This window comes from Acipenser ruthenus, chromosome 17 (genome assembly GCF_902713425.1).
Source record: "Acipenser ruthenus chromosome 17, fAciRut3.2 maternal haplotype, whole genome shotgun sequence".
Taxonomy (NCBI): Eukaryota; Metazoa; Chordata; class Actinopteri; order Acipenseriformes; family Acipenseridae; genus Acipenser; species Acipenser ruthenus.
In genome coordinates, this window is record NC_081205.1 from 22,047,138 (window position 1) to 22,073,901 (window position 26,764).

Here is a 26,764-nt window from a genome sequence, read left to right on the forward strand (position 1 = left end):
AAGCAGTTTTTGGCCCAGTGAGTGGAAAAAGTGACAACTGGTAGTAAAACATGTCTTAAGAAAGCTACAGCTGGAGACCAGAAAAAAAGGTTATGATCCTAATTAATGATAATGTATTACACATTTTGCAGAAAGTTGAAAAGTAATAGATGTCATCATTGGACAACTTTCCAGCCATCTCTTTACTGGTACACTCTTCTAATCATAATCTCATGTTGAATTCACAATTTGAACCCTTATCTATAAGATATATCTCAGGGCTTGAAACTAGCCCTGTACCCAGTTCTAGGTTTCAGAAGATCCCTGGTTTAGGTATCGTATTGAAATGACCGGGTACTGGGTGTTTGAACAATCAAGCCCCTGGTAAATCTGCTCTCAGATGATTACACCAATTACAGCATGAACAGGTCACACCTGTTCTATAGATTTACTAATAAAAATTGTACATGCCGCTGTAAGAGAAGAACAATTTATTTAACATCAACTAGCCATTATACAGTATATCCATCAGCACATGTTTTTAAGTCATGTTGATCTAAGTATTTAACAATATCTAAAACACAGATAAAATTATTAGAAACACAGTATTTATCATCATATCTTTAGGGCTTTTCACACTTGCCTGTTCGTCCCTTGGCAACCCCGGGGCGAAAAGGCAGATGCATTCTCATTGCCAGTTTCAACCCGGAACATTTTGCCCGGGGTTGAACATTCTGAACCCTAGTCTCTGGCAGGGGTGAGTTCGTCCCGGGTTGAGAATTGAAAAATTGGTTGAAAAATTGAACGTGAATGCAACAGGGTTACGCTCGCCTTGGGTTGAAAACACACATGGCAGTAGCCACAAAACAAACATTGAGGGGCAAGGGTCTTATTCAGTGCGCCCTGAGAAGAAAATATGTAGTGTGAAACAATCGTGTCCAACCCCAGGATGGAATCTCACCCCATAGATTGTAGAGCAGGGCAAATGTGAATGCACACAGGGCTGATCTGTAGTGTAAAAATGGCTTTTGTCACAAATCTCAAATAACATTTCTCAACCTGTCTACTTCCCCAAAGCAGACAGTAAAATTAAGCGCCTAAGACTCCAAGACTGCGCATTCTACCCACTGGGTCTTGAGTGCATTCAATTATTCTCAACACAAAAACAGACCTCAACCACATTTAACTATTATAACCCAGTCACCTCCGCACTGCAGGCTATCACTCCAAACCCTTCAATACAAGTACTATAATCACAGTCACACAGCACAAAACACCAGTATGTAAAAGTACCTCTAAACACATTATGAACGTGTGTAATAATTGTGTAAAATATTTTCTGTAAATTAATAGGTGGAGGGAATTCAAACTTTAAATCAGCAAAATGCCCAAGACTATACAACCCTCCATAATGACAGATCCCAGCATCCTCCATATATTAAAAAGGTTTACTCACGTTGACAGATGTCCTTGCGCTCTTCGAACCCGGGCTTGCAGACACAGCGACCGATGGGAACCAGCCAGCCACCGTCGGCGCTGCAGTACATTTTCGGCGTGTCAAACTCCTCTGAGCTGTTGACGCATGATCCGCGGACCTCCACCAGGGCAGAGTCACCTCCAGTGACGGTGTCGGGAAACTGCGCCAAGTTCCGCACTGTGAGGGGGCATTTCTTGTAGAAGACCCTGACTGAAACCAAGGCAATGCAGGCCCCCACATCCTGAAAGGCCAGGTAAAAACCTTTCTTGCTCAAGAGGCTGATATCCCGCACTTCGGTGTTGAGTTTCATCACTCTGTCCCCTACGTCCACTTGAGTGAAACTCTCATCTGCCGCGATGGTATCTATTTTGACGTACTGGCTCTCCTTGATGAACCACAGGTTGCTGTTGTTAGACTCGTAGAAGTACATATTGAAGGTCTCTTTGCAGGTGCCCGGCACGCCTGGCAAGCTGTTGCAGTCGCGCAGAGTGAACTTGATCTCGATGTAGACGCGCTGGGCGCCATCTCGGGGGATCCAGCTGGTGCGAAGCCAGTTGTTCTGGTTGGCTTCCATCACGTTGCACACCTGGTAGGTGCGCATGGGCGTGTTCCTCTCGTCCATCACGCTGATCTCCTCCCACTGTAAACAGACCATTTTTTAGCTGAGAGATCACTACGTTACAGCACAAAAAAGTGAATGCTTCTGGCATTAAAGAAGCAGTGAACTACAACTATATTCAATGTCATAATGTGATTCCTTTGTGTCAGTTTACTTCATTATTTCTAAGTATGGGCAGATTTTTACCAAATGGTATTTTACAGGTATTGTAAATGTTCACAGTCCCATAAAACATGCTCATTTTAAAACTGTATGGAACAGTACACTTTTAGGCTCCGCTTGGGGTTAGGAACCATGTTTTATTGGCACAAGTCTTTATAACAGAAGGCTCTATGCAAAAAAACCAAAAAAAAAACAACTTCTAAATGTTAGTGACTCCTCTTCACAGGAACAAATTGTCCAAAAAATAAAAATAAGATTAGTTTTAGGTGCAGAAGTGTTATTATACACACCATATATATATATATATATATATATATATATATATATATATATATATATATATATATATATATATATATATATAATTATATATATATATTATCATTATATCTTATTCACCAGATTTTAATCTCACCCACTTCACCCACCCTCTCTTTCATAACTGAAAAATAATTGTTATTTCGCCTCAGTGGCTCTGACTGACAAGTGATTGACAGGTAACAGAGAAAGGGGGGTTCAGCAGGTGGTAGTGATTGCTAAATTGTGCATGTGGGTGTGTAGGGGGGTAAGGGAGTGTAGCATCACTTAGATATGATTTCAGCCCATCTGTTTTCACTTCTGTGCTTGTCTGTAACTGGGAACTGCAAAAAGAGTCTGAATTGTTAAATTGTAGTGTCAATTGCGATTAAAAAAATGTATCTTAGTTCATTTTGGTTTTAATCGCATATTTAATTGATACAATTACTGCATCCATCTCAATCATTTGTTTTATTACTGATGCTATTATTATTATTATTATTATTATTATTATTATTATTATTATTATTATTATTATTATTATCATAAAGTTCTTCTTATTACCTATAATGCATTTCAAATTATACTGTATATTTTCTTATCTGTTTCCATATATATATATGGGCCTCAGATAATTCCATCTAGAGTTTCTGTGATGTCATAAATTATGAGACCGAAGGTCGAGTCATTTATAAACAGTCACAGAAACACTTCTACACCTAAAACTAAGGCCCATCTATTATTTTTTATAATACACGGATGCCCTTGTGATGCTAATATTAAAGAAGACGAGGTTCAGCAGTACAGTTGTTTTTTTTTAAACGTAGTGTTTCAGTGCTGTAAAGACATTCTATGTCGTTATCTGTTAATGCTTCAGCTTTATTTGGATGATTGCCTTTACCTTGTTTTAATTTCCTGTTCCTCTCCAGTTTCTCTGAGATATGAATGTACCAGCTTTACATATTCTCATTTTGTTGAACATTAATTAACATTTCTGTACTGTGGGCGTTGTCGAGTGATTGAAAACGAGACATTTTCTAATGGGTCAAGGAGTTGAATGGAAATGGGTCAAGGAGTCGAATGGAAATATAGCCTTCATATATATGAGAAGAATATTCTGTATAAAACAGCCGATGCTACATTCGGTGTGATTCTTTTGTTACATCACATATCACTGCCTCACATCAGCTGTGACAGAAAGAGACACTTCTTGCAAAACAGGAGTTTTTTTTGCACACTCTGTTACCAGTGGAGATCAGGAAAAAATCGGCGCAGCGCTGATAAAAGCCTGGTGTATTAATGCAAAAATAAGTTTACAAAAAGGAAATGTCAAGAAATAATAAAGACAAACGCGCAATTAACACGCGTTAAAAAAAGTCTCCAAAGAAACTAACCTGCGACACAGAAGTTGACTATGACAAATTGACAGCGCTAGTTGAACATAATCATTTTAGGAGGTTTAATTCAAAACGGTGGATTTTGCACAAAAATAGGGTGGGGCTTTCTCGGTAAGAATTTATATCAGAGAATGGAAAACTCTAAAACATGAGCATTCCATATTATTTGAAACTAGCTCTGGAGCACATTAAAAAGACTTGAGTTTTCATGAGTTTCAATATATACATTTTTTCTATTCAGTAGTTTCTCATGGGATGAAATTATTACCGGTGGTTAAAATCAAAGTTTATCACAAGGATTATTTTAGGGAACAAAATATGCAAACATTGCACTAGAAAAGATATTTAGTAAATTGGTCATTTATTTTAAGTGGAGGCATTGAGTTTGGTCTTTAATCAGCAGTCCACCAGGAAATCAATTTCAACCTTTCCCTCACTAAACAGTTAAGGCATATGGTTGCTTTGAACCAGAAAGGATGTCAGACAAAGGGTTTAGTTAAACCTTTAATTGGTTTAACTTAATTTTACTCAGCAACCATCCAGTAGTTAAGATATTTAACTCAAATGGTTTGAAATCTTGGAAATGTCTTACTTAGGGAAAAGCCCCCCTGACTGTGTGAAAGAGATTTTCCACATCTGGTACTGGGCCGTTCTGTATAATTTGACCTCTAGGTCAAGTGGCAGACGAATCACTAGCCAAGACAAACATTCACTGGAGGTGGTTTAGAGCAGAGGGGAATGTGTGTCTTTTAATCCATCAGAAATTAAGTTGTCTCCAAATCGGGTGTCAAAAGTTAACAATTCCAATCTCCCAATGTGAAACACAGAACTCTAGTGGTATTGTCTATTACTTTGTTTAGCATGCAAAAAAAAGACTGTCTTCATGTGGATTTACTGTATGTAGAGATCGAAACACTGTCTTTTTGTTGGATTAAATACATTGATATCTGTGGTGCATTCAAGGAGTCTCTTAGTTAAATTGGTAACTTTAGACTAGAGGGAAGAGCATCCATTTTGTCAGATAATTAAAAATGTCTGGTAGGTTTCACATTCAAAATGGTGACTCTTTCGCACTGTTCAAATCCTAGCCTCCTATAAATGTTTTGGTTTACTTTTAGTTATAAACGGTTGATTATAGATACAACATTTATTAATAAATGTAGTCTGAGATTAGACTAAGTGTGTACAATGCTTTTGTTATGGCGTCCGTTTGTTATCCAACATGACTTTAAAATATTTTTCTTTGATTAGTACACTCATGAGTCCCAAATACAAGGAGATACAAAGCATACTGATATCATCAGCAGGCTGGTAGCATTTACATTATAGAGAAGATGGTAAATGCATTATAATCTTTCTGAGGATCATTATATCAACTATCACCTGTGCTGAAACACCGCTTGAGACTTTTTTAAAGTAGACTTTTATTTACTTCCTACAAAGCCATTTCTATTGACCTGAAACTGGCCTGCATGACCTTAAATAACCCTTATTGTAAAGCACCTGCAAGAGTATCCAACTGTAGCACTACTGATTTTCCATGCTAGGGAATAGCAAATTCCATTTTTTCCAATGTATCAATGTATTGATAATTAAACATAGCATTTGAACATAAATATAATGTTGATGGTTAAAATAAGTAAATTAATAAATGTTACTTTTTTTTTAATTTAGTTTTTTTATTAAAGCCAACATTTTCAATCAGACTCTTGTTGCTGTAATGGTAAGTAAAGCACATGAAGACACTTCAAAAATGTCATAATGTTTATAAACATCATGTGGCTCATTGCTGACATTAAAATAAGCAGGAAAACTATCACATACAGTTCAGAATACTATATATATAACTATCATATAATAACTAGATAGAATAACTATCATATAACAGTTCAGAAAACAAGGATCCACAGTACTCCACAAATTAAGTTTAGTGCTTCACTGGCATTACATTAACCAGAATAAAATATCAAACAAGTTGATAAAAAAAAGGCGTCTTGACTGGCTCTTTGCTAGACTCATTTCCGCGATCGTGGAAAATCAGTAGCCCTACCTGATGTTAATGCTGCTATGAAAAGCAATGTCTCCATCACCACTACAGTATGTTCCATTGCAGTGTAACTGCCGCTGATTGTCTAATGATACAACTCTCTGAAACTCCAGGAAATCAGTCTTTTTAAGAAGCTTTTCTGAACCCCTGAAGGGATAACAAAGATCCTCGGCTTAGCACAGGAAGCTCAGTATGTCTCGCTACAATCACCAGGTAGAGTCAATCCCCCAGCTTTGAACAAAGCAAGAAAAATATGACATGGTGTGAAATTAGACAAGATTAGCTGAGCCAGAGGCTGGAATCGTTTCAGAAGGGCTGCTTGTGGCACTGGACAATGCACCCCCCACAAAGGCAAAATGCTCCCCTGAAACAATAAAATGTGTCATTTTCACTCCAACATTGTATGCCCTTGTATGTAGTCCTAAGATATTTGTGTTTGCTCTTCTGTCTATTCATCAATCAATCTATCTAAAGTATAGAATTCAGCAGCCTTTCCCTAAAGACATCTATGAATGAGATGTTCCACATTGTACTGCCAATGCACAATATAAGGGCGATATTCTAGGACCATCACCATCGAATGTCATCGAGCCCTTTTAGATGTATGGCATCCTTCAAACTGACTTGTGTTCCTCAACTTAAACTTTATCAATATATCAACATATTCTCTTTCTATTTGTCTACCTATTTAGGTATGTTGGTCTATTGTACCTCTGTATTTAACAGAACTGTCTTCAATGTAGTAATTCAAACTGTGATGGTATCAGTTAGGAAGGGTCCCTCCCTGTAAGAGCTTGATGTATAAAGCACCCTTCATTTTGATTAGTCTGTTAAATGTGAGTGAATAGCATAGAGGAGACAGGAGACCAAAGGCCTGATCCAATGCAGTGCGGGATTTAGCAATTTTCAAACTGCTAAGCAACTGCTTGTGACTCATTAAGATTACGCTGTTAATTTTATTTTATTTTTTTGGGGGGAGGGAGGTTCCCTCTGCAGCAGCTGCTTAAACCCATGCTGAGCCCCCTGCTCAAGTGTATAGACCAGCAAACTGTACTTTTGCCATTAATTATCATGCCAATACCTTTCATAATGTTTATCCTTCATGCAGCCTAGCAGATTTAATTGGTTAATGCCATGGATGGTACTGAAGTGAATTGGCTTTACATGTAAAAACATGATCTGCAAACGTTTCTAAGGGAATAATATAATTAAACCACAACGTTTGTTAAATATAATTAAACCAGAGTTCTCTGTCAGACACTTTATATGTTCTGCTGTGGGGATGGCCAGGAGCTTACTTGCTTCTGTTCGTTGTGAATGCCAGCAACACTCTCACCGACCATGTAAACCTGGTGGCGTTAAACCTGTATAACTACTTCTGCACTGTACCCAGGCAGCCTTTCATTGCACTAACACAAATGTATTAGTCACATTAATTTGACTACTGAATGGATTTCCTTGGTACGAATCAGTATTCTTTCATGCTGGAGTGGGCCAAATTTCAGGTTAAAATCTCTATTAGAAAAATCTACCTATAGTTTATGTATGTGTACTGTATCTGTCAGTCTATATGTATTTGATTCATCTTGTATGATATTTACATAATCTATAATTATACACAACCAATACTGTACGATTACAAGTTTCAGAACACCAGAGGTTTATAGGCCATGGATGCTCCCCTGGCCTATGCTAGTTTGATCAAAGTTGTGAAATGAGTTACTTACCCCTTCAGACGGATATGCCACCCAGCCCAGGTCTCCAAGCGCCGACATTGAGTCCAGCAATGTCACTGCAGATAGCATCAAAAAAGCAAAACACAATGCAGTTCAGTATCTCTGACACTATAGCAAAAGGTCAATTCCAGCATACGTAGGCCTTCTGGACAGCACATGTTATTTATACATTCATACATACACGTCAGCCCCCAGAAAAGCTATGAAAGTACATCATTCTGTTCAATATGTGAATGGGTAGTTCGACCAAATGATCAAACTCTCTTTTCAGGGGTTTTCTGATATTTTATTTATACATTTGGAAACTGCACTTTTCAGCAGTGCCCATACCTTAAGGTAGGGTTACCATATGGCTCCAGATTAACCGGACGCTTTGAGACAGACCGGGATTTCAAAATTCCCCCTAAATTGAAAGTAATTCACGTATAAATGAGCTCCACCTTTGCTGAGATTAATCCTGCTGTGGTGGAATTGCTTGGGCGCAGCAAACAATTCACACGGATCAGCTGCTTCTGATCAGATCTTAATGACGAATGGCTAATTTATCGATAGAGCAACGAGATGATGATGCGATTGTATCTGCAGAATAATATGGGCGATTTAATTTTAACAAACATAAAAAAATAGCGACTGGCTGCAATTCATTCTTAGTTTAATACAATTATTTGACGTGCATGCGGGTATTTAAGCACCATTCTTAATTGTGGCTAAGGATGGTTCATTTGCACCTTCATTTATTTCAATTTAGGGGCAAGTTTGAAATCCCGTTCTGTCTCACAGCGTCCGGTTAATCTGGAGCCACATGGTAACCCTACTTAAGGTTCCAGTACAATATTTTCAAAACCCAACCAATCATAGCTGGTCTGGTGCCTTCACAAGATTTTGTTTTAAATATTTTCCTACTGTTTGTATACTGACCTCTAAAATAACATAATTAGTCAGGTTCCATTAAATATCTAGAATATACTGTCTTTCTGTAGAACGGGTATGCAAATAAGGTACAACAGCTAACTGTAAATTTGATAGAACAATATAACATGCTTTCAACTTAACAATTAAAAAGCACCATTGCGTGTTTTAATTGCCTTTGACAACCTGTAATTGGTTGCCCTTAAGTTTCTGAACTATGCATCTGACTTTGACAGCCTTCTTTGAGCCATTGAGCCCTTGCTGATTAATTTTTAATTACATCCGATACACAGCTGTTGATGTTAAAATGCGATTCAACATTTTTACATTCCATTGAAAACAAGAACAAATGTTAATAAGTTGCATTTTTCTCTGTGCTGATGACCAGCTTCTTCCAAGGTCTCTGTTCAGCTTCTCACAAAGGAAACAACATGGTTCTTTAAATAGAAAGAAATTCTTGGAACTGCATACTATATACATTTGGTGAGAATTCTTTTTTTTTAATTATTATTTTGTACTAGATGTCAAATGTATCTGCAGAAACTGTACGCAAATGAAAGTTTGAATAGTGTTTTCAATAGAAATTCAGCACTACATGTAATACCATTTTTTAAAAAAAGCATTGGCTATGTAAAAAAAAAAAAACTGTTGCCAGGTTTCACTTTTGCTTTGCTTTTTAACAATATTTTTTAAATAAAGCGGAATGTGCTGGTTTAAAGTAGACTAAACCAGTACTTTTGCTAATCTCATCTCCATATACTTTTTCATTTTATCATCATGAAATATTTAGTCAGCTAAAATAATGACTGCATGTATTATGTTTAAGCTTTACTAGGTGTCAAAATATTGACTTTATTTAGTTAACGCAGACCACCTGCCACCCCTAAAATGATTAAGCAGCTAATATGATGCGAGACAGCCCCAGAGCGATACACTTTTCTAGATCCTTGGTTAACTAAAACAAAAACAGATATCACTACTCAATGGAAAAAAGAAACACATAAAATAGCCAGTGGTCAAATTGGTCAAGGATTTTAACTGGGAACTCAATTTGTGCAGCAGCCAGGTGCTTTATGAAAGACTATCAGAAAGATAAAGTGGAGAATAGTACATGCACACGGCTAAGGCAGCTGTTCAAGAAGAAGGCGATGAAGGACTCTTGGGGAAACTTGAGTGGTTATTACATTTTTATTTAAAAGCTGCTAAAATGCCAGCCTCATACTTATTGGGAAAAGGGGTCAACAGTTAACGATGAGCTGTGCTGTGTTGACTCATTTTGAACTGTTTTATTTTGGCAGGCAGGTTTTAACTCTTGGATATTTACAATAATTCTCCTGGCAGACAACTTTTTGACAACCTTTGAGTCAGTCCACCATCATGACTTCATAAACCTCTGCTAAGTAGTTTGCAAAGAATGCCTTAAGTCCCTTGCACACTAGCACTCCTAACCGGATCCCAATCTGGGTTCTGGCTACCCGGGTCACAATCCCGCATAGTGTGAAACCATGTACCTGGGTCGTACCCGAGTTGACCCGGGTCAGCAGCAACCCAGCACAGGATGTGGGTGGACGCACTTTGACCCGGGTTAAGCGAGACAAAATGCATGACGGCCGTTCGTAAGCCGACAAAATAACAAAGTGTCACGCCTGTGTGAAGGTTTCACTTCTACAAGAAACATTTCTGTATATTCTGTTTAGCAATATTGTTGTTGATTGAGACAGCATGAGCCAAACATTTGCTCTAATCAAAATTTGGGCCGACAATTCAATTCAGAGAAGCTTGGATGGAAGCATCTGTAACAAGCTGCTTTCGAGGCATTGATACACACATTGTGTACTTGCTTCTGTCACCCAGGTCGACCCAGCTTCTTCAAAAAACAGTGTGAAATTGTGTAGCTGGTAGCTGATCAACGGGTAGAGCATGCCAGTGTGAAAGGGCTTTAGATGGCTTTATGAAAGAGATTTTTTTTTTAAAAAAGGCCATTTCAGTTAACTTTCACTTACAATTGTACATTCATACTTTTAAACATCCAATAATTTGATATTCAGTAGTAACTATACAAAATAGTAATACAATTTCATAATACCAGACTGTCAAAGACTTTGGTTAAAACGTTTGTCTACCGTAATTGTATTCAAGCACAGTGCAGGCCTCCTGTTCACATACCAATAAAGCACTACACTGCAAGTGAGAATACTGTAACCTACATCAAAGAGAAACGCCTTCAGCATGACTTTGAATGTGCCAGCCCTCTCTGCACTCCAGAGAACAGGCAGGGATCTCCAAAGTTAGGGGGTGGAGGGCATAACAAGTAAAGCACATGCCACTGAAAGTGTTTTGCACCATTTACTACCAAAAATGATTACAGCTGAATCCACAGGTACAATTAAAAGACACTACAAAAGAAACACATTTCCCTGTGAACCAAGCTGTACAGTATATATTGGCTATGCATTGCTCAGAATCTCATGTTGGAAGCGTGTAGCTCAGCAGCCAGTTATGAATCACCTGCAAATGCAAAGATGGAATCCAATTAGAATCTAAGACCAACGAGCTGTTTTGAGATAATGAATCTAAAAGACACCCCAGACCAGAGTTTCTTAAGCAATTGATGCTTAATGAATACAGTGTCTAAACAGATTGCTTTAGGAATGTTATACCTTGCTAAAGCAAAGTTGGTTATAAAAAGAGATTACCAACACAGGTCTGCACATATTGTTCTGCACTACCGGGAACCATGCAAACCAATACCTTTCCATATGTTCTTACGGTGCAGTATTATTCATGTTGTCTGATACCAAGACAAAGATGGTACAGTTCAATCCAACAGTTAACAATACCTAAGGTATTCAGTGAAATGGTTTAAATAGAGAGATGGTCCTCATAGAGGGATGATCTTTAAAATGTGTGAATGGTAAACTGAATGCTGGTTGCAAAGATGGAATTGACTTCCCTTGTATTGGCCACAGTACTGTATATCTTTAGTTCAGATGAACAGTAATGCAACTTCAGATTATTTCTAAACATAAGCACTTTAAATGTATCTGGTTCCAAGCTGACTGCGGTCTATTTATAATTCTAGCAGGAAAAGGCAGACAGATGCAATGGTGGATTTTCACACAGACTGTGAAACTAACATACTGGCCCTCTGTTGGGGTAAGAGCTATATATTAATGATGTGTTGATGCATTACTTGGGCTTATTTAAGGAAATTGTAGCCTGTATAGTATGTGAAATAATTTATACACCCCAAAATAAAAATAAAAAAACACTTCAACTCTGATCTCTCTTTTTTTCTTCATTTATTAAGTGAGCTTGTTATTTGTATCATAATCCAAACACATTTAGAAGGTGTTTTTGCGGTACAGGCTTCAAAATACTGCATAAATAAAGTAACAGTCACCAGGCATTTGCCAAAGCCCAATTTTATTTCACACAGTATGCTTACGTGTGCTGTGTGACAGCTTTGTGATTAGTTCTTCAAGCTTGTCGCATGTGATTTGTGATAAAGTACACTGTACGTCTGCCTTAAGGAATTGACACAAGGCCATCAAGCTCATAGCAAATGAGGTGAAAGACCAGTGCATTAGTCACTATGTCACCACATCAAATTAAAAAAGGATCTACTACACATTATCAAAAAAACCACTGCTCCACACTAACTAAATACAAAACTGTTTATTAAAACACCTTAAAACAAAAACTGGCACCTATGAATATATTTTTCTGATTTCACGAAATAAGAAAACCACACAGCCAGGAAATATGTCCTGCCTGCATCTCATCAGATAATACGGCCGAGTTATTTTTAGACTCAAGCAAGCCACCCTAGTTTTTGCAGACGAGGAGCTGTAACATGAGAATGTTGATAATACCTACTTGAGATTCCATTATACGCTGATATACACTATTATTTCCCCACCGGTATGGGAATTGGGTATATCATGTTTAGAGGAAATATGGACCCTTTTATGCTTTATTGATTATAGATGATGTCACTATATGGCATCCATAATGACTTGGCTAGCCTACAAACTCATGACATTGCGGCTTCAGGATTTCTTCCTCCTTTAACATGACCTAAAAAGAATATTCATTCTACTTCCGATCATTTTTTTCATCAGTTACTGCTCTTTTTTGGGGAGGGGTTAGTGAGACATATCTTTATTTTTACCTCAAGAGAGTGGTGGTTTAACTTTACACCCTGTCGTGCCATAAGTCACACGATTAAAAAGTCATATTGAAATTGAAATAGTTTAATATATTACCCTACCACTGTCCACAAAGACAGATCGCAGATAAACACAACAATAATTACCACCAAGCTGGTCATCCACTGACACTGGCTTCCAGGATTGTTTAGATTTTACCTCAGAATATTTACCTTATGAAATAATTCTAGAATTGGTTCCCCTCCCCCAATTTCTCTCAGAATTAATGCCCAAGTACATTCCAAAATGTGCCATTCGATCTGCAAACATATATCTTTAGACCCCTTCCAAATGTATGTTTATGGTAAGATGGTATGCACTTGGGATTTCACCTTGTGTTATGACATATTTTATTCCTAAATCATTATCATTAAGGACACTCCAGGATGCTGAAAATCCTTGGGACTGCTTTCAGAGCTGCTATCCAGTCTTCTTTGAGATAGGAGGCACTGACACAGAAACAGAGTGGTGCTGAAAGCCCAGGGGGTGGTTACAATATATCTAGTATATTAGATCACTGGGTATTTCTAAAAGTTGTTAAACAAAAACATACGAATTTCAAAAGTAACAACAAAAGTAAAATATCAATATTAATATGACAATTTAATTTAGTGCAGCTATCTTACTCTACTAAGAGTGTCTTCCATAGAGATGTCTTTTGCTATCGAAGATGAGCTACCCCAAAGTAGAACTCTCACTATTTACTGTACTATTGTTAACAAGTGCCAAGACTGTACTATAAATAATTGCAATTATTCCCCTGCAATTTGAATATGTTGCCCAGAGTTCAGCTAAAAAGCTAATATTCTACAACAAATCTTCAGTTCAGATGTGAAAAGCAGCATAGCATTTCCCACTGTTACTAACATAAACTACCCTCGGGACCTGAGATGTCAGTGGTTTAAAAAATTAAAATAAAAAAAAAAGATTATGCATGAAGTATTTCACCTTTACTAAATCAATAGTCCAGCTCAGATATTATTTAAAAAACATTTCAATCTGATTGCTGTTGGGGACCAGTGACATTCTATATGATTAAATCCAGGAGGGGCAGAGTCTCAAATGACGACAATAGCGCCACAGTACAGTCTGGAACAATGGATCTATCAACGTGTCTATCAAACATGGGGAAAAAATCTTAAATTCCTCCCATAAGCCATAACACTAGTCACTCAGGCAGTCTTTCCAGCAGCTTATTATTATTATTATTATTATTATTATTATTATTATTATTATTATTATTATTTATTTATTTATTTATTTATGTATGTATTTATTTATTTATATGGGCACCACTGCTATCTTTGTCTAGTCCATTTGTGTCATTTACTGTGACTTAAATATCAGATATGGTTCCAAGTAGGCCAAGCTACCAATTAGTAAACTGTGGTCAAACTATAAAAGATTCTTCACTGTGTGTGTGAAAAGTCTAGTGTAGTGCACCCACCGCGAATTGCACCCAATCAGAGGATGTACAGGGCAGCACAAACTGTAGGTAATGAGTTTATTAAGATATTTTCAAGTGAAACATTGCCTGCCCCAATACTAACATCAGACAACTCAGACGCCATTGGTTTTACAATCATTTCTATTGACAAATACAAGACAATTTGTCAAAACCCTCCTCTCAGTATTTCAGATCTGCAGCTCTCTGTACTTTCTAGTTTAATCCACAGCCATGTCTGAATAAAGCTGCTTTAATCTACCTGCCAAACTGCAAAGCCCTCTGCCAATACCCCAAGAGTTTTAAAACATGACAAAAACAGAATCAATTCATTTTCTTTAAATAAATCCAAGTTATTTGAAAGATACTGTGTGTATATTTTGGCATATTGTGCTTTAAGGCCCAAGACCTCTTGTAAAAAATATTAGTAGACATTTGGCAATAGGTGGGTAGACCACGGGCAGGAGTACTGGTCAAGGCTTTGTGCCACTATGTAACTGGGCTGCATGCAACTGGAGCTGTCGCAAATTTCCAATCCCGAACACATACACCAGGGCCACTTCTCACAGTTACGGTTTCAGTTGTCACCCTCGGGGGTAGAAAGAAACAACTGTGTGGTTGACTGCACATCGTGTAGGCATTGGCTTTCCTTTTTGGCATCTGTCAGGCATCTTACAACTTAATAGCAAGTGTTTCTACTCATCCCTGTATATCTGCTCATAAAGAGCCTAATCATTTCTACCAAGTAAATGATGTGGCCTTTCTGTGTTCGATAGAAGGGGCTGATGCTGACGGGCAGTTTCCCGGACATTCATTTACACTTTTGACTGGCCTTTGCATCCTCACACACTGGGGATGTAAAGCTTAATCATCGGCTGAGCTAGAGGTTAATTGCAGAATGATTCATTTGTCCAACACCAATTACAAATCCAGGCAAATCTAAAACGTGACTTGTTAGTATTGGTTGACCGATTGATTCTGTATTTTTTTTTCTGTTCTTATCGTAACATCGTCTTTAATCCTTTTAGCTGGACCATGGAAGAATTTCACTCCTTAAGTGCTGCCTTGGCTACTGTTCAGTTAGCATGTCCACTTGAAACCCCAGGAGTGCTGGGATACAGTATTTACATATGGTATGTGGTCATAACAGAAAACGTAGTTGAAACCTTAATAAACAGCAAATGTAGTTGTTCATCAAAGCCTGGAGAGCCCAGTTTTGCTCTAATATTACAAGGGGGCCATATTTAGCAGTATTTACATCCAGCAATCATGTTCAAATGCTTTGTCATTGCTATACGAAGTAAAGAGAAACAGCAATGCATAGATTTCTGCTGTGAGTTTCCGGTATACTATTTTACACTACATTTAAATACTAATAAATTATGTACCTGTGGTAGAAATAGGCGTTGATTGTTATTTGATTGGGAATATCGGCTACTTAACATTTAAAAACATGGATACATACTAACATCCAATTTGAAATAAATTATTGGTATTTGATACTAATACCAGTCCCTGGGTGTATGGCATTTCCAACCAGGTATGTTTAGAACCAGATAGCAACCAGGTACATTTTAATTGTATTTGGTCTACTTATTAACATTGCAGATAAGACAAGTAAGATAATACTACAAACTGGAACAGTGGCATAAACAGCCCTGCTGAACGGTTTGTAATTTATTTCACTCTCTGTCTTATGTTTTACTTCCCTTAACAACAATGATAGTACTGGTACTATAATTATAGCAATTACATTGCCTTTGTTTCAGTGGCTCTGGGACATGGGGCATTTAAAGTCAAATGTGATGAATAACAGGCTGAGTGGCCTAGGGATTGTTCGTATTAATCCATGAAGTGTTGGGTAGTGTTGGGGTTAACACAGCTTCATGTGTCTTAGATTCCCAAGGCACCATTTGGACCCTTTGCTCAGTACAACCTTGAATGTAAAAGCTGATTGATCTCGTTACTAAAGTAGAAGGTGATCGCACAAAGCCTTGAGGCACAATGATAAGGACTGAAAAACAAACCATGGCACTCTTTTGTATTGTATCTTCTGGCTGATTGTAAGATGACTTCAGCATCCGAATATGACAATCCTTAATCCATTTGCTAGTAGTATGCTGCAAGTTCTCCAAGCAATTTCCTGACACAAAGCACCATAGCTCTTCTCTATATCCTCACTACATTACAACAAATCTTTGTAATATTGAAGATGAACTGTGCTGTATTTTTAACATACACAGTGAAGTTTCATTCAGGTCAAGGTTTATTATTGCAGGCGTGCCTGTTCTGTAATTGTATCTGACCAGCTTGATTTCAAAATGCACCACTGTGCAAAAAGAAATGCAAATGCATGTCTATTCAATACATTTACTTTAAACCACCAATACGTTTGTGGTGCATTATAGTATCACTATGACACTGTCCTTGGGAGCTTTTAGAGGGTGTCACATAATAAGCAGCTAAGTTATTTATTTATTTTATTTGGTTTGGTTAAGGTTAATGTAGTCTTGGAATTGTATAGAAATACTGTTTTTGTTGTTTTGGGTTTTTTTTTTTTTTTTTTTTTTTTTTACCCCATTTTCTCCCCAATTTTAAGTCTGGCTCACCACGGGAGAGATGAAGCCAAACACATGCCAATTGTGCTCTGCCCTGGGAACTCCTGTCCACGGCTGGCAGTGGAATAGCCTGGACCTTAACCAGCAACCTCCAGGTTATCAAGCACATCCTGCACTCCACGTGGCGTGCCTTTACTGGATGAGCCACTCGGAAGCCCTGAGATACTGCTTTTTAAAGTATGTTAGCCAGTGTACCCTGATCCAGGAAAAAATATCCTTAAATCCTTGTAAACAGAATATTTACATTTACGAGGGTTGGTTATAACATGCAGTTTCCTGATCAGTCAGTTAATCACAAACATGTTTAAAGACACATTATCTTCTTTGGATTTACCAGATTAGGGAACGTGAAGACTTATAGGTTTGGACTTTAATAGTGAAACAGACATACAGGTAGAGAAATAATTGATCAACATGCTAACCTGTAAATCATTTCTAACAGTTGTATGTGTGGATACATTAGTGCAACCCCCCTCTTCGGAGGACGATGCATTGGTTAAACTTGCTTCTTTGGTAATTGAAATCTTATGCATTGAGTAAAAAGTCTGAGACACCAAATAAAACATCCCATTCCCTTTAAGAGTTAAAGTGCTATTAAGATCTGCCACTGTTTAGATCATTAAACAGTTCTCATTTTTGTTTTATGATATAATAAAGGATGAGTGTTAATAATTGTAAGCAAAAAAACTAAAACCTGTGGGGGAGGGGGGGGGAGGGGGTTAAACTGTAATAATGTGATTGTACAGCTGGCTTAGTGGATACTAAACAAATTATTATTTGAAAAACTGTATAATTCTTTGTGATAACAGACACTGTGCCCCAATGGCTTGGAATACAAAAGCAAGCCTTTCTCCTCACCATTTCAGTTCCTTGTCCACAGAGACTTAAAGCAATTTCCATATAATGGCTGCTATGGGGAGATGGTAGAGCCTAGGAGCAGGGGTCCACATCGCAAAACAATTACTACAAGTGCCAGTAATTGGCTGACATCTGAGACCCTGGAGACTGACCTAACCCATTAGCCCTGAGAGAGCGGAACTTGCAGGCTAGGTGTGATAAACATGACAGAGCATCATTGTTATTTGGATTTAGAAGACTTTGGTCTCCAGTGCTGTTCCACCCAGCATCTTTCACAAGCACAAAACATGCCATATTTAAAATGAAAAGAATAAGAAAGAAATTAGGGAACCAAAGGTGATATAACCCTATGTGCTGTCTAACAAAGCTGGAACACCTTGGCTCCCGACTGCTACAGACCCTATTAAAAATCATCTCCACTCCAGGTAGCCTAGCTCTTGCAAACTGCACCTACTTCCTTGGAAGAGAGTTCTAACGAAAGTGCCTTGGCTTTTCCATTGTCAGATCTTCAGCTGGTTTAAGCAGCTGCCCACTGCTGAATATCAACCACTGCAGCCTGGTGCTTCCGAGAATGTTACATGTTTACAGCTCACTGTTATCCACTGTCACTGTATGAAGTGCAATTAAGATGCACTTTATCAAGTGGAATTTTGTGTGTATGTGTGTGGATATAAATATATATATACACATAGATACATTAAGGGACATTGCAACCTGTTAAAGCACATGTAAAGTGTGCAAATACATTGGTAAAGATAAAAGTGAAATCGCAAATAAAGAAAATAAATATTCAGTCTTAAAAAATCTGTCCTGTAAGGATAGCAACATTGTATATGGTATATTTTGCATAAAATGTAATAAAATAAAATATATAGGCGAGACAGGTACATCATTATATAAAAGAATACAGAACCACTTATCAACTATAAGAAATAAAAAAGAAAATGAACCAAGAGTTCAGCACTTTACAAGGAACAGACACACCATGGATGAGCTAAAGTTTGTGGTTTTAGAAAAAATAAAATTAGATAATGTACAATATAGAAGAATACAAGAAAATAAATGAATAAACAGACTAGATACCATGATGCATGAAGGTTTAAAGAGAAAGGAACAGTGGGGGGCTCCCGAGTGGCAGATCCAGTAAAGGCGCTCCACATGGAGTGCAGGATGCGCCCTATAGCCTGGAGATCGCTGGTTGGAGTCCAGGTTATGCCATCGCCGATCATGGCCGGGAGTTCTCAGGGAGCAGCGCACAATTGGCCGAGCACCGACTTTGTGGGTCGGCAGGGTAATCCTGGGTTCACCATGCACCAATGACTCCTGTGGCCAATAGGGCGCCTGCGGATCTGCTGTAGAAGCCTCTCAGATCTGTATAGACCTCCGGCACTATGGGTGTGGTGGTTTCTCTGTAGACCTGCAGCGCAAAAAAAGCCGGCTTGGCAGGACACGTTTCGGAGGACACGTGTGTCTGCCACCATTTCCCGAGTCGGCGCGGGAGTTGCAGCGGTGAACCGGAATAAAAATAATAATTGGGCAATACAAATTGGGTAAAAAAACCGGGGTAAAAATCATTGGCGACGACTAAATTAAAAAAAAAAAAAAAAGAAAGGAACAGTAGATGGTTACATCATTAGCTACATAGTGAATAACATCACAAAAACATTAGATTTAAAGAGAAATAAATGTGTGGTTACCATGGCGTCAAAAAGTCTATAAATACCTCCAATGTTTGTTTTCAAACACACTTTCCCTTGATGTTAAACATACCGAAACATTGGAAAGCTGGCTCTTTGAGCAAAAACGTAGCCCCTGCATAAAGGGAAGGGAAACGGCTGCTGTCTGTCTGAAGGCCAAAGTCCTGTGTGGGCTTAGAAAGGTGCTGTGTGAACCTCAGAGTATTGTTTAAACTGTGTGTAACAAGTGTTTTTGTAACCAGTAAACGGCTTAGCCGTCCGGCTTACAGTTTAGATTATATTTAAAAGTTTAGTTAGCACTCCTAAGTGGGAGCTAGGCTTTTGTTTTGTGTTTTATTTGTTATTGTTCTGTGTGAATAAACACGCACGAAAGTGTCTGGGTTCAGTATTTTAAAGGGGAAAATGAGCCTTGGCCGAAGGCTTTGTTACAATATATACTGTACAACTTATTTTAAATGCCACAGCGTTTATTTACAATATTTCAATATTTGCCAGTAGCCTCTGCGCCTATTGGAGACCAGCGACTATTTGAGACCTGGCGTTTATTATGTAAGATCACTAACTTCAGCCCTGTCGGAGCAGGGCTGAAGTGAAGCTGAATGTCTAATCCCCCAGAGAAAGCCGCAGTTCATCTCGCAGCAAAAAAGTAAAAACATTAGACAGATAAACACGTAATAGGACTAATATTTATTTAGTTATAAAATGAATGCTGAATAAGAGGTCTGTGTTATAAAGTGAGAGACAGAAATGGAAGTTATACTTAGAAGTTATTTACAGTTTGAACAACTCCGGTACTGTACTGTAGAAATATTGCATGAATCACTAGTATAGAGAATTGGGGGACATGCTGTTGGAGTGTTATATCCGAGGTGCGTTAAAACCGAGAGCCTTATAGCAAGGGAGGTGTGTGTGTGTGTGTGTGTGTGTGTGTGTGTGTGCGTGCGTGCGTGCGTGCGTGCGTGCGTGCGTGCGTGCGTGCGTGCGTGCGTGTGTGTGTGAGCAGCAGTATGGCGTAGTGGTTAGGGCTCTACACTCTTGACCGGAGGGTCGTGGGTTCAATTCCACGTGGGGGACACTGCTGCTGTACCCTTGAGCAACGTACTTTACCTAGATTGCTCCAGTAAAAACCCAACTGTATAAAATGGGTAATTGTATGTAAACATAATGTGGTATCTTGTAACAATTGTAAGTCGCCCTGGATAAGTGTGTCAAATAATATATATATATATATATATATATATATATATATATATATATATATATATATATATATATATATATATATATATATATATGTGTGTGCTTTTTAACAGTATACAAAGACATAGAGTAGGCAAACAGAGAGTAATTCAGTGAGACAAAAACCTGCTAGGCCTAATAATGACCTTTGACTGCCCACAAAATTAATCAACTTAAAATTGCAAATTCTGGGGATCCCACAAAGTACTGTAGCACACAAATAAGGCATTTAAACATCTCAACAAAGCCATCACTTACAGAAGGATTCCTATGGTTTTCTGCTGTTGTGAAAATGTATTGATCGCAAAAGGATTAAAGGAATATGGAGTTAACCTCATATAATGGGGTTAACTGTGGAATACTATTAGAACTCTGGTCTGTCCTGATAAGAGGGGGGGGGGGGGGGGTTCTGATTGTTTAAACAAGAGGTATTCTTTCCTACTAAGATTGCTTCCTGCTTTTCTTGTTCCTGAATAGAAGCCAATAGATGATGTTTTAAAAGCTACGAATATAGAAGACAATCATTGTTATGAGTCATGTATTCCTATGCCACGTGGGCAAGATCAAAACCTCCAGTAAATCCGTTTCAAAAGGCTGGTCACCACAGACATTTTTTCATTTCCACGATTCTGGCCTTCTACCATTGAAGGTACTATTGATGCATGGTGAGGATAGGGATATGTTTCCTGGTACAGTAAGAATAATCGCATTAAAATAATAGCATTAATTACATATGCTACCTTGCAGGGAGGGCCATCCATAATTCATTTAGCCTAATATTGTAGAAAGTATTCTTGTTTACCTATATAATAGAAATAGGGTGTTAATAGCTTAGAGTTTTAACATTTAAACTTTAGCCAAGTGAAACAAGTTTGAAAATACTCCATAAAGTTGTCAAAAATATGCAGGCCAAATACATATTTTACATAGTAGTGAGTGTGCAGTGTAACCCAGTCTTTTCCGTACACAATTAAATGCTGTAGACATACAGTCTTCTGAACAAATACATGTTGCAGTAATTATGAAAAATATGGCTTTTATGATTGGCTACAAACATTCCCAATATGTTAACGAGTAAGCATATTCACCATATTTAATCCTCAAATTTTAATGTTTAGGATATTAAATGGAAACTAACACCCGTAAATAAAATAAAATAGTTTATACTTCAAATCAACCAACTAACTAACTATATGACACTATTGTTACTGTCATATCACCTTATAATCTTACACTTTTCTCCAATTAAAGAATGGATTTCTCTATCTCCAAAATATAAACCATGAAGAAAAAGAACACTGAAGGAAGTGAAGGGAATTTATATTAAAAAAATGACATTTGTTATGCTTTCAATTTTGAAAAATGAATACTCAGTTGAGTCCTATACCAAGTGTTTTTATTACAATGCTAAGTAACTTTATCCAGGAATTATACAGTGTGACCTCTGCTCTGTGTTACCTCCCAAGTGTGTTGAAAGATAGCATTACATAGCCTAAAACCAGCTGTTCCTCTTAGGTTTGTGGAGAAGTTCTGAACCCGACCAGTAAATGGTGTATTCAGTCACAATCCACTTCTCTTCATCACATCAATACCTATCTTTAACAAGACGTTTACAATAGTAAAACATTTCATAGTCTTTTCTTCAAAAAAAGCTTGAATCACCAAGTACTGTGATATTTTCCTTCTGTTCATTGTTATTGCAAACAGTTCACGCAGTGACATATAACTCAACTGAAAGAGTAATAAAATAAAAAAATAAAAGATCAATGCTTGCTACTTTTCAGGGTCAGGAATAGAGGGACTGAATGAATATTGTCTATTTAATTAGGCCTGTGTGATTAATCATGTTGTAGTTAAAATATGTATCTGCCAATAAGTACATCTATTATAAATTAAACTAATTAAAACAATGTTGACCTTTGCCTTTTGAAAAAGGCTCTGGAATCCCTTATAATGAATAAGTACAGTCTAGAATACTGTACATGTGCTCTGTGGTGCTGATGTTGGCACAAATATTTAACAAATGGGACTGGGTGGAGGATTCTTCAGACATTTCTCCCTTTTACAAACCCAACAATGGGCTGTCGATCAGATAATGGGGTTGAACAAAACAACGAAAAAGAAGCACCTGCCATATCACTGTTAACAGTGTATAAGGGCCACCACTGGCAGCCAGTTCCCAATTGATTCAACACGACACAATATACTATGCACTTAAATTGTATTATTGGACCATTCCAGAATGATGGCCTCCTCTAACTCATACGGACAAATTAGTGATCACTTTTGAGACTGTTACTTTTGAAACATCCTTGTCAACATTTGTACATCGTGACTTTCCAACAGGGAGCTGCAGTTTTACATACTCATGTCGGGGTTTGAAATTCGCACTAGCCCTGCACCGAGTCCTGGATGTCAGAACCCTTGTTTAGAAATATAATATAGTGACTCGGTGCCAGGAGTTTGCCACTGGTAATTCAGCTCTGAACTGATTGCATGTATTACAGCATGGATAAGTCACACCTGAGTCTAGAGGTTTACTAATTGGAGTTTGTTCATACAGCTATAAGGGAGGAATTATTTATTTAACATCACATGTTCATTTAAATAAAATAGTTACCTGAAGGTAGTTCTTAAACCAAGGACTGGGTGCAGGGCTAATGCATATAACAATCCATTTATAAGAGTGCATTTACATAAAAAAGATGTGCTTTTTGTTGTTGTTGTCAAACTCCTGCATCTGATTATTAAAAGAAAAAAACACATGAAATCCCAGAAAGCGGTGGAATCAATAACAGCATCACACATTACTATCGTGAGCTGCAAAAACTGGTGCCCTTGGGATTCTTCTAGCACAAGGGATTGCTTACAAGCTTACAGATTGCAATTGTTTGGCTGGAATAGAAGACTTCTCAAGAAACAGACTATTTTTCCTTGTGAATAGTGTGTTGGAGGGTAGAGGAAGTGCACAGGCTGTCATCATTTGTTTAAACAGATGTTCAAGATAGAGATACAATCATATTTCATTATACATAAGACAAAGATGGGAAATGTGCTTGCTGCAAAACAGGGCCCAAAATCTCTTACAGCATCTATGGGACATCAAAAGTAAAACATATGCCTGTAACATTGTTAAAGAATAAAAGTAAAATGGCCGGTAGGCCTTCATCAGTTTCCAGTTCAGAAAGCAGAGGAATTAATTAGACAGCATTTAGGCTTGTAGGGTATTAATGGAAAGATGAAAGTTAAAAGGAGAAAAGTGTGGAGAAAGAAGCACAGAGATCCTGCCTAGAAATGCTAATGGTAGTGCTGTGTGTTGCTGGTTATGCAAAGACGATTGCAATGTTCTCAGATGTTCAATGTATAATTTAAATCACATGGAAAAGGTTCATGTCAGGCAAGACATTTAAAAAAAATGTGATACTTGTCATATAATTGCTTTTGCCAAGTGGTATGCTGGGTCAATGCACTGTAATACATTTTATAATAGTAGGCCTCTGTATATTATAGTACATGCATATGTATGTGTGTATGAATAGATAAATAGGCTTAAAAAAAACACCTTCCATTTTTTTGTTGATGGCACTGTGAATGGTTTCTTGGTGAAATCTAATTAAAATCTACCTGTCCCTGCACTCATCAACACCCCTATTAGATCTCACGTAACCAAGGTGAAAACAACAAATTATGGCTGTCACGCAGGTGTGATGCTGTTAAACCTCACTAATGAGGTGCCCCTTGAAAATGGTCTGCATCTGGTACCAAACAAAAATACTGTAAAGCAACCAGAACTACCGGTAAGAACTATTGGAGCGCCATCTACTGGTACAGGCTATCAAATGCAGAAAATGCATTTCTTTACCTGTTCACAAAAAAGGGGTAAACCTTGATTTAGACTCGCTATGCTTTTCTATTTGTTTAATGTTTAAAGAAAAAATGCAACTATTGAAATCAAAAGCTATTTAAAAAAATAAATAAATAAATAAGTTTGGCATATGTGCAAATGCGTGTTCAAAGATGAGCTTATGATCAAAATGCTACGTCAATCAGTGCAAAAAAATATTGATTTAATCAGCATTTAACTCTATTACTAATTCGGGTTTAACAAGACATATACATTTAAATGCGCTAAGATATAGAAACATGTTGTACTGTCTATAATCAAACTACATTCAGGATTAGCAACCCCAAAACTGTCTAAATCATTGACGTTGGATATTTACATTTGAGGCTGCTTGAAATTTTGGGCAGATAAGGTGACATGTATCTCCTACAGCAAGTGCTGCAAGCGCATCTTTTTTAAAATATACTTTTTACAGATACTCTTCAAAGCTTCACGGTCTGAGTCACATTCAACAAAAATGCAACTGCATTTTCTATGTAATGTACGATCTAGTTTAATAATATACAAATTAAATGTCATAAGCAATGTGGCAATTGTGAATGCAATTAAAAAGTAAATACTTGGAAATGATTCTATAAAAGAAATACCTGAATATGAACATTTTCATTAGGAAATGCGGGACCCCTAATTCATTTCCAATAGATAAATATTTTGAACGTGCAAATCATTTATGACAATTAACGGGCATGTAGCCTACTATACCAACATATAAAATAATAATAATAATAATAATAATAATAATAATAATAATAATAATAATAATAATAATAAATTGTACTTATTAAATTATATATCTAATGAATACTACTTCTGACTAAATAATGAACGATAGGACCTATATAGTGCATTTGCTAATAAGCGCGTTACAAATAGTCATAAAATAATAACACAAATAGTGTTTTTATTATTATTATTATTAGTATAGTTTGAAATGAAACTGAACATTTCAAATATTCATAACACGTCCAGCATGACCCCAGTGCACCAAGCAAGTCCACTGTAGCTGACTTTTCGGAGAAGTCCAATTATAAAATTGTCATAATCTTGTTACTTTGTTTTAGGAACACCCTTAATAAAGCTTCGCGTTTAAATAACTAATGCATCTCAAACTGTCTAGACATGTTGTAAATATATAATTCCGAACACTGAATCACTAAAAAATATTTTACTTTTTACTTTAGCTGCACCCAAGCAATTTTATTATTATTATTATTATTATTATTATTATTATTATTATTATTAGCAGTAGTCGTAGTCGTCGTCGTAGTAGTAGTAGTAGTAGTCGTCGTAGTGGTAGTAGTAGTCGTAGTCGTAGTATCATTGTTGTTTTATTATTCAAATAGCGTCCAAAACTTTCACTCCAATTTCACATTCCGCCAAAGTATGTATTTGCACGTCGCACATCCAAAGTATGTATAATTCAAAAGATGCTCCTTGTATGTTGTCTTACCCCTAAGCAGATACAATTCAAATTTAATGCAAGTGCCCTAGAAAAAGAAAAAAATGAACAATTTTCCATGCGTCTTTCCTGCTCCAAGTCTTACGCATCATTCTTTGCAACCACAGCATCCAGAGTGGCAAATGGTACAGAAATAAAAAAAAAAGGTTTGTGGCAGAAATCAATGTTATTAATTGCATTAAAAGAAGTCCTTTAACGAGCCCTACCTTCATTGTCAGGGTAAGTCCTTAAGGCCTGGTTTGGTGTTAGCAAGTGAAGAGTGAGCAGAGAAGGATATATCCATAGTAAACCCATTTTCAGGCTGCACTGTGCGCCAGCATCCCTGTGTACAAAGTTACACAAGCTGAAAGAATGAGGGAGAGAGAGAGAGAGAGAGAGAGCGAGAGAGGAGATGAGAGCAGAGGGCTGGAGGAAGGAGGATCCACTGAGAGCTCGGGCTGTCAGTCACAGCGGGGTGGCTTACAAGGAGACCCTGGAAATCGAGCCACATCCTCTGTTAAAGGCACATGCTTCTGGGTCGTTTGGCAACCCCTGTGTATCAGTCTCAGGTAACACATTTTGACTGATGCGCGTTCTGGTGGTCCCGAGCGCTTGAGGTAAAATACGGTACTGCAAATGTATTTTTAGCACAGAGGCGCGCAAACCCGTGCTTAACAGTCAGTAAACCATTTCAATTGTCGTTTTATTCTCTTCTAACACGTTTAAGCGTCA

General features: G+C 37.5%; 1 protein-coding gene across 1 annotated transcript in view; it reads right to left on the reverse strand.

The window, feature by feature from the left end:
- LOC117423429 (ephrin type-A receptor 3-like) overlaps positions 1-26,538 on the reverse strand; it is a 117,179-nt gene extending 90,641 nt beyond the window's left edge. The window contains exons 1-3 of the mRNA XM_034039209.3: positions 26,260-26,538; positions 7,706-7,770; positions 1,436-2,096 (exon numbers count right to left, since the gene is read on the reverse strand). Coding sequence (XP_033895100.3) covers positions 1,436-2,096; positions 7,706-7,770; positions 26,260-26,347 — 814 coding nt within the window. The 5' untranslated portion in view covers positions 26,348-26,538. The remainder of the gene's footprint in view (positions 1-1,435; positions 2,097-7,705; positions 7,771-26,259) is intronic.
- Positions 26,539-26,764: the final 226 nt, after the last annotated feature.